Genomic DNA, 9,561 nt, shown 5'->3' on the forward strand with positions numbered 1-9,561 from the left:
AAAGAGTTTTAGTTTTTAGTTTGAAAAAAATCTCAGTTGAAAATGAATGACACAGAGTTGGGGCTTGGTAGCCATGGGGGGGGGGGTATGGCAATCAGTCCCACAAATTAAAAAAAAAAAGTGGAGGCCTTAAATAGAACTGCAGCTCTGAAATCTCCACATTGTAAAACTGCTTCCTGCCAACAGAAAAATCACAGGCACGGAAATGGCAACAACCATACAGAGATGCTGCAGTGGTCTCTCTCTCTCTCTCTGTGTGTGTGTGTGTGTGTGTGTGTGTGTGTGTGTGTGTGTGTGACAGAGTGTTTGAGCAGGTAGACTGCCTTCTGGGCTTTGGTCAGATTATGACCCTTCCTGCCATTCACTCTTTGGAATGGTTTCAAAGACCAATGGGACCCACCCTGAATCCCTTTTCCCCCTCCAAATAATAAAGACAAAATGGGCCTCCCTAAGGATAAAAAAAGCCTAAAACAGGCATCAAAAGTTCAGCTTTGTTTAGAAAACAAGAGTCCAGTGAGAGCATGGGCAATTCCCTACCCAACTTGGCTGCTAGTCCTGTCGGGCCTTCTTGCTACAACCCTCTTCTGTGGGACTAGTTGTTGTGCTATCCTCCATTTTCCGTTTGCTGCTCTCAGCAGGGGAGCCTTGATTGATGTGTGGTTTAAAAGAGATGATGATACAAGTCATGTTGTCACAGCCTGTTCCATCACCAGATGTGTCAGGAGCCAAACAACGATCTAGGAGCTGTTTAGACAAAAACCAGAGAATGAATTCAGCATGAAATTCAGCTTCCGCCATATACTCATTAAACCCGAAGAACAGAGAAATATCAGACGTGATGTCCTGGTGTCTGGAGGCCGATCTGGATGGGGAGAAACCGGCTCAAGCTCAACCCATCCAAGACCCAGTGGCTGTGGCTCCCGGCGTCCCAATATAGTCAGTGGGTGCCATCTCTGACTATTGGGGGCGAGTCGCTGGCCCACACGGAGAGGGCTCGCAACTTGGGTGTCCTCCTGGATGCACGGCTGTCTTTAGAAGAACATGTGACAGCTGTGGCCAAGGGGGCTTTCTATCAGGTTCGCCTGATTCGCCAGTTGCGTCCCTTTCTGGTTTGGGACTCCTTGCGCACGGTCACTCATGCTCTCGTCACTTCCCGCCTGGACTACTGTAACGCTCTCTACATGGGGCTCCCCTTGAAGAGCGCCCGGAGGCTCCAACTGGTTCCAGAATGCGGCCGCGCGGGTGATTATGGGAGCGTCATGGCGCTCCCATGTAACACCTCTCCTGCGTGAGCTGCACTGGCTCCCAGTGGTCCTCTGGGTGCGATTCAAGGTGTTGGTGACTACCTTTAGAGCGCTCCATGGCTTAGGACCTGGATACTTACAAGACCGCCTTCTGCCACCGAGCGCCTCCCATCGGCCAGTACGCTCCCACAGAGAGGGGCTCCTCCGAGTGCCGTCGGCCAAACAATGTCAGCTGGCGGCCCCCAGGGGGAGAGCTTTCTCTGTGGGAGCACCTGCCCTCTGGAACGAGCTCCCTCTGGAGATACGGACGATTCTGGATCTACATACTTTCCGTCGGGCCCTCAAAACTTTTTTATTTCATCAAGCCAGGCTGGCCTATCTCTCTAATGGTGTAATTTTAAATTTGAATTTTAAATGGGGGATTTTAACTGTTGGGCCAAATTGCTTAATATATTTTTAAATTATTTTTAAATTTTGTATTCTATGTTTTTTATCTACGGCTGTTCACCGCTCTGAGTCCTTCGGGAGAAGGGCGGTATATAAATTTAAATATTATTATTAATAGTCTGATGGTTTCAGATACCTGCCAGTAATCTGAAAATAGACGTGCAGGAAGGAATCTTTGTGTAAACCAAACAAGATTTGCTAGAAGTGGACTACAAACCTAATGATTACCCTGTAACGTTTTTCAGTTCCTGAAGATAATTTGTTATCAAGACAGGTGACTGCTCCCCAGGCTAAATCAATTGGGACCCAGTCAGTAAACAGTGCATGCCTGGTGCATTCCAAGATCTAGTCCTTAGGTACTTTCAATGAGAAACTGTTTGGAGCCCCAAAGAGATCGTTTCTCCTGGCAATCTTACTATATCAAATAGAACTCTCATCTTGTAGCCTAAAAAAAATCTGCTAAACCTGAGAGTTGAATTTTTTTCCCCATATACTATAGAAATATTCCTATACTTAATTTCAACTGTCATGTCTCCCAGTCTCCAACTCACTTCTTCTACTATAGATGAAAGAGATCGCAACTCTCCATCTTCACCCTTCTGTGTGATCTTGGATTGAACAAAATCCACAACCTCTTGGCTGCTCATGACATTCCTGGATTAAGAGCAAAAGAGAGAGATCATGAAAAATAAATGGAAGATTAGCTTACAATTACATCGACCTGCCCTCAGCTTTGCAATTATAGTCCCTTCCAGGTCTTGACTTGGTACAAGTTATCAGCACTCTCTACCTCCCAAGTATATTGAAAGAAATTAAGCTTCAGCTGAGTACCATAGCAAGGATTCTTGTCTACCCCAAAGCTCAATTTCCACCTACCAGATGCCATCACAGGCAATGACCATAAAATCATGGTCATCGTTGATTGTCAGCACCTTGATATCTGGCAGCGCTGAGATCATCTGTTCTTCTGGGGGCAAATTCTTGTTACGTTTATAGAAATGATCTCCTAAAATACAAAAATGATCAAGAGATTTATTTGAGGGTTTACTGTCCTAGAGAAAAGTGCAGCAACAAGGAGAAAGCTAGGCTATGCTCAGTAACTGAAAAAAATACCCCCCCCCCCCCCGGTAAGTAACAGAACATTCAAGACATTTCTCAAACAGAAATACAAAAAACTGATACGTTTTTTGTTTTTTTAGTTAACTTCTGGTTTGTATGAAGCTAGCTACACATGCCATTTCTTCCAAATCAAGCAGCTGGGATTCACTTCCATGATGGATCAAGTCAAACCGGCTTAATAACAAATATTCATTGAGGAGATTCTAGAATTTGAGCTTCATGCTCCCATAGACAAACAAAAAAGTAAAGTAAATCCTCCTGAAAATAACTCCCCCAAATGTGGGTGGGCTGGCTAAAAGACCCATTTAATCTAGTCCCCAAACTTCATGGCTTGGTGGCCTGGCGGGTGAAGTGGTCCATGCAAGTGTTGGACCGGTGCTTGTGTGCTAGCCCACTGTTCACATGTGTTGAGTTACATGCGCGTGTCGGTCTGCTGCTCATGTAAGATGAGCTGCATGAGTGCATGCACTGACCAGCTGCTCACGTGTCCCACGTCCAAATCAGCCATGGCCCGGTAATAGGCTGTGGCCTGTGGGTTGGAGACCCCTGATCTAGAATACCATATCTACAACATTTAAGCCACTTTTAGGATTAATTAAAGGATTCACTATTGGCAACGAATTCTTGCTTCACTCTACATTCCACATTCACACATTATGCTATATTTTTTTGGCCAAGTCACAGTTGGCATCAACCATATGTACCATGTTTAAAGCCTATTCTTGTGAATAGGCATGTTCACAATTAAGCCAGCTTTAAAGTTCAGCATGGATCTAAGTTTCTAATTGTTGCTGGAACATTCAATAGGAAAAGTTGTCAGTCCTTTGCTTTTAGAGTTTTCAAAAGCTGGTTTTTGACAACTGTTGAAAATGAATCCCATTAGTCCAAAGTTTGATTTGCAAACAAGAAGCATTATAATCTATATTTCGATTGTTCTATTTTCTTTATACTATGACATAATTCCTTTTCCTTTGTACTTAAGGCACTTCAATAGCTCCAGGTCAGAAGAAATAGCTTCCTTTTTCAGAGAAAAGGAGGCTGCAGACTGAAAGATTGCATGTGTGATGTTTTCGTCATTTGAAGGCTGAGATTTTATGTTCATTGTCACTAGTGGCTGTTGCCATATAACTCTAGCACATGCATACCTGTTTACTCACCAATTGCTCTGGAGAGATTGAGGCCACCATTTACCCGACCATCCATGGTTACTTTTCCACCAGCATTCTTTATTCTGGCCGATTCCACCTCATCTTCGGGTTTATGATCATAGGACATATCCACAGCCTTTCCACCTTCAGACACCACACATCGGGAATCTCCAGCATTGGCTACTATTAGCTGCTTGCCTCTGATAAGTGCTACTACCGCCGTTGTGCCGCTGTCTGAGCCAGGCTGGAGAGTAAGAGAATTGTGAGGAGAGCCCATGCTGAAGCACAAGATTTACTGAAAGAGTGGGCCTCAAACCAGGGTAAGAGCAAAAGAAGCTCAGCAAATCTCAGTAAGGACCACTGTGCCCCTATTCCTTTCCCACTTTCTTCACAAACACTGACCTTTTCTTTGCCCTCCATTCCTGGGAGCATCATGTCTTCATCATCTTCCTCTTCTGCTTCTTCAGTATCATATTCTTCTTCTTCACTGCTGTAGCTATCCTCATCCTCACTGCATTCCTAATCAAAATGTAATACATCCACCCGTAACAGAAATAAAATGGACCCCATGGCTCTAGCTGCTGTCCTGCATGCAGGACCTGGGTACCTTCCTCTTAGCCTTCATCTGTAAAGAAGACTAAGTTCTGCTTTTTCAGCTCAGCTATGGAAGGACAAAATGCCCCTCCCCCCCATTGCCCAAATGATGATGGTACCTCACTATCGTCATCTTCCTCCTCTTCTGCATCCTCTGATTCATCCTCACTGTCCTCAAAGAACATTGACTTGATCACTTGCTGGCTCTTGCTTGCAGACGAGCAGGATGGCTCCATCTCACCACTGGCAGGAGATGCTCCCTCAGCTGTCTTTTTTTGGCAAGTAGCAGCATCCCCTCCACCAGCCACATCTGGACCATGGGAGGTACTGATGGTCTCAGAGCACAATTTGCCATTTTTCTCCTCTTCTTCACCCTCTTTATGACGCCTTGAGGGCTCCTCCGCATCTACTTCACCATTCAAACTTGGCTCCCGGGCATCCTCCTGGGTTACATCTTTGCCTGGTGGGCCCAGCTTGCCCTTGACACAGTTTTGCCCATATCGAGTCAGAAGCTCCTCAATGGTCATTGCAGCCTCCTCATGCAGCAAGGCAGTCTCCTCATTGTCCACTGCATGGGAGTATTGGGGGAGAAAGTGCAGCCAGTCTCAATGTCACATCCAGTTACCTACCTTTTTAAAATCATAGCTCAGGAAAGTCATTTATTATGACTAAAGGAACAGAGTTTTACACATGACATCAATCTACCTACTAAAATACAGATGGAATCATTTTTCTCACTACAAATTGCCGGTCCTAAAGTCACATATCACTGTAACTGGGCCCAACACTAGTTTTCCTAATCATATAAACTTTTTACCAAGCTGCAACTGTTTGGGGTGTGTAAGTGCAAACATGATGCTGGATTACAATTCCCTTTACCCTAATCACCAGCAATGCTGGCTTAGAACTGTTAGTTCTCCACCTCTGGTTTTGTCTAGGCTCTTTCTTAAAGTTGGCATAGTCAATTATGTCAAATTTAACACAACGTAGGAAATGTGATCTCAGACATCCTTCCACTTTAGGCATTTAATCTGTTATATATAAAGTTGACGTAAGAGCTCCCCTTCTGGTACTTGGCTTTTGCCTCTGATCTGCACTGGACTGCAAGTTGCTGCTTCACTCACCATCATCTTCATCTGCCACTTTCATCTCTTTCTCATCACCCTCATCTCGAGACCTCCCTGACATCAGTGCTAATTCCTTGATCACTTCTTCCATTGTCAACTTGGCATCAATGGCCAAAAAAGCATCTTCAAGTGCCTAATAAGAAAAAATAAAGGAGGATTTCTTTGTGACCACCATTAATATTAGAAACTATTTAAATAGCATCTTATTCAAGATGTATGATACAGTTCTTAATAGCCCCAATAAACAGGTTAATACTATACCGCATCACAATTGATACCAGTGGACAAAAAGATTTCTGTCACTTTCTCTTCTGTTGTTGCACAAAAAATAGCCAATTTCTAACCAGAATTGGCCTCATATTTATGCTAAACTCTAGTTTTTAAGAAGCAATTTAGGTTTTTTACAACATAGTCAAAGAAAATATCTTAAAAGGATCAAGATGCCAAAGATTGGGGAAAGATGGAATGGAATCATAAAATGAAATCCTTCACAGAATTAGCTGTACTTCTTTGGTGTGCTCTTCTATAGTTTCGGAAGATAGCCTTTCTATCTTACCTTTTGTAATTTGCCTTCTTTATATGCTTTCTGATCCTTGATGATCTCTGGCAGGTATTTGGCACAATACAAGGCTACCTCTTCTCCTACAGCAAAGAGGCCAACAGTTAGAAACTGACAGTCTCTTGTTTCATCTCACAAGTAACCTCATGTTTGTTTCAGAGAAAATATGTATTAGCATTCCCAAGCTGAACAAATTGGGTAGCACCGAAATAACTCAAAGACCCATTTATTAGGCACACAGGAGTTAGAATTGAGTTAGGACTCCAGCATTGACAAATCCATCATTTACAAAATCCAGAGAGGTTAATCAGGCTTACCATCAAAACTCCCTACAAAGGCAATGTTGTAATAATACAGGTAGTCCTCGACTTAGAACAGTTTGTTCAAGTTACGGCACTGAAAAAAGTGATTTATGACCATTTTTCAGTTACCACCTTTCTGGTATTCCCATGATCACGTGATCAAAATTCAGATGCTTGGCAACTGATTCGTATTTATGACCGTTGTTGCGCCCCAAGAACATATGATCCCCTTGGTGGCGCAGCAGACTAAAGTGCTGTTAAGTAGCACCAGCTGCCTGCAATTACTGCAAGTTCAAATCTCACCAGGCTCAGGGTTGACTCAGCCTTCCATCCTTTTGAGGTAGGTAAAATGAGGATCCGGATTGTGGGGGCAATAAGCTGACTTTGTATAAAAAAGAACACCGCTGGGGGGAGGGGGCAAAAGCCCTACTAAGCAGGTATATACAAAAGTATGAAGGCTATTGCTTAACGCATTGTAAGCCGCCCTGAGTCTCCGGAGAAGGGTGGCATATAAATCGAACCAATAAATAAATAAATAAATTTTGCGACCTTCTGACAAGCAATGTCAATGGGGAAGCCAGATTCCCTTAACAATCGGGTTACTAACTTATCAACTGCAGTGATTCCCTTAACAACTGAGGCAGAATGGGGCAAAATTCGCTTAACAAATGTCTCACTTAACAACAGAAATTTTTGAGTCTAATTGTGGTGGTAAGTTAAGGACTAGCTGTAAACTGGTCACCCTAGTCAGTTTCAATTAGAAACATATGAATGTGGTGTGGGTATGTAAAAGATCCACAAGACAGCCTTCTCAAAAGGCCCGGTCCCAACAGATGTCCTTAAACGAGTGGACACTTTTGTTATTGGGTAACCCTTACCTCCGTGACCATCGTATACAGAGAACATTGCAGTCTCACTGTCTAAATCGGGAATGCAGTTGTGAGCATCCTGAAAAAGAGAAGGACGGGTGAAGGGGGAAACAGCGACTACAGCGGACCAAGCTCTGGAAACTCCCAGCAGTTTCAGGCCAAGAAAGCAGGCAGATATAACGAGCGCAGCGGTCCTCTGGGGCACCGAACTATCAACAGCTCCGCCAGTGTAAGGGACTCCATGACGGGGGTGGGGGGGAATCCCTAGCCGTTAGCCCTGAGAATAATCAGGGCGCTTTTCCCATTGAAAGCCGCCATAAGAAACGAGGCTGCGGCCTCCCGTAGGGCAGAATCGCCCAGCAAGACACCGTTCTCCCGCCCTCAGTCCCTCCGTCCCGCCCTCACCTCCATGGAGACCCGCCAGCCCTGCATGGCGCTGTAGCCGAAGTGAAGCGGGCGCGGCCCAATGCCGACACCATCCCCGGAGCTCTTAGCCGTGCTGGGCTGCGACAGGTAGGCACCCATGGCAAGGCAGGCGCGGGCCCCGCCGAGCCGAAGAAGGAAGAGCGGCAAAAGACTGAAAGCGAACGACAGAGGGAAGGCGATTTGGGGACCGGAAACAGACACCATAGAGTCCCCGCCGAGGAACCACGGGAACCGGATGTGAGGCCGATGAATGATAGGAAAAAAAAAAAAAAAGGAAGATGTTTCCGAGCAGAGCGGTTGCTAGAGAGGGCGAGGGAAATAGAAGGACAGAAGGGAATGAATGAGAGAGTGGGAGGGGAGGAAACCGGACGGGATATTGCAAAATCATAGACTATTGAGGAAGAAAGGGCTTACCACTGGTTGCCCAGCAACTAAGGGGGGAGGAGGAAGGCCTGGAAGGTATTTTATTTCCATTTACTGAAGTGGTACTCTTTGCAAGTACTGCATTTCCTACGCGAGTCCACGGTACTGAATATTCTGCGACTGAGATTCTCTGTCATTCAGGTCATGGTTGTCCCAAAGGTGCTTTTTTCAAAATAGTACTGAATACAGAGCCACTTCCATCAGTTCAAGCAGGGGGAATAGGAGGCAGTGGCATAGTCAATCTAGTATCAAGATGGTAATTTGCCAGATTGCTTAACAGACATTACATTACATTATGTATTTAAGGGACCTGTACGCTAAAAAGAGAAGGGTTCAAAATGAAAGATTCCCTATATTAGGGAAATGGCAGTTAAAAGCTATGAAAATTATATAGTCACATTTACTAATAAACTATTTTAAGGTAATAAATATAATTTGAAAGAAAATATTCGGTGCTCAAAATCATTTGGAATAGAAAATCAAACAGCCAATAAATATCTTTGCACAACTTTATGTGCACTTATATTAGAAGAGTATGTGCAATTGTATCCACTATAACTCAAAAAGGATAGAGTTAGGGTAATAAAATGTGATGGAGTGGTTAAGATAGTCATGAAGAAAATCTGTGGCTGCTAGAGTTGGCAGCAATTTAATGGCAAATACTTGTAATAAAAAATGGAGACTCAATTTCAAGTCTACAGTCAACTGTGGAAACTGACTGGGTGACTTTAGACCAGGGGTGTCAAACTTGATTTAATTGAGGGCTGCATAAGGGTTGTGTTTGACTTCAGGGGACCTTGGTGGATGTGGCCAGCTTGACATCACTCCTGTTGAGGGCGCCTGTGGTGGCCCAAGCGCTCTGCCAGGGAAAACGGAGCTCAGAAGCCCGTTTTTGCTGGCAGAAGCACCGTGGGTTGGTCTTTTGCTGTTTCCAGGGCGGCCCTGTGGGCCAGATCTAAGTACCCCACGGGCTGGATCCAGTCCCCAGGTCTTGAGTTTGACACCCCTGCTTTAGTCTGTACACTTGTAGCAATCGAACCAGTTTTGATGGCTTTAGATAGGGATTACACAAATTCATGATACTGCCTATTAACCAAAATGACAACCACCAGGTGGGGATAATGTATATCTCAGTGCCAGCACCTGGAGAATTAGAGGCTTAATTAGGAAAGTTCTGATATGCTAACTTATTTAGCTAACACCTCAGATAAACCCATACGTAAAGGTTTGTGTAGTTTTCGGCCAATGCCAGCAAAACTGTGATTTAGTTAAGTCAACTATGATTCAGCGTACTATGACTATG

At 44.4% G+C, this 9,561-nt stretch overlaps 1 protein-coding gene across 1 annotated transcript; it reads right to left on the reverse strand.

Annotated features, from left to right (window-relative positions):
- Nucleotide 1: 1 nt before the first annotated feature.
- Nucleotides 2-8,243, reverse strand: PPM1G (protein phosphatase, Mg2+/Mn2+ dependent 1G). The gene is made up of 10 exons (XM_034421108.3): nucleotides 7,815-8,243; nucleotides 7,419-7,488; nucleotides 6,236-6,321; nucleotides 5,677-5,812; nucleotides 4,672-5,120; nucleotides 4,361-4,477; nucleotides 3,968-4,202; nucleotides 2,568-2,697; nucleotides 2,243-2,345; nucleotides 2-744 (listed from the first exon to the last, which is right to left on the reverse strand). The coding sequence occupies exons 1-10, from the start codon at nucleotides 8,037-8,039 to the stop codon at nucleotides 550-552; spliced, it is 1,746 nt and encodes a 581-aa protein (XP_034276999.1). The 5' UTR covers nucleotides 8,040-8,243; the 3' UTR covers nucleotides 2-549.
- Between the last annotated feature and the right edge of the window lie 1,318 nt (nucleotides 8,244-9,561).

The sequence above is a fragment of the Pantherophis guttatus genome, chromosome 1 (genome assembly GCF_059756535.1).
Source record: "Pantherophis guttatus breed Tessera chromosome 1, ASM5975653v1, whole genome shotgun sequence".
Classification (NCBI taxonomy): Eukaryota; Metazoa; Chordata; class Lepidosauria; order Squamata; family Colubridae; genus Pantherophis; species Pantherophis guttatus.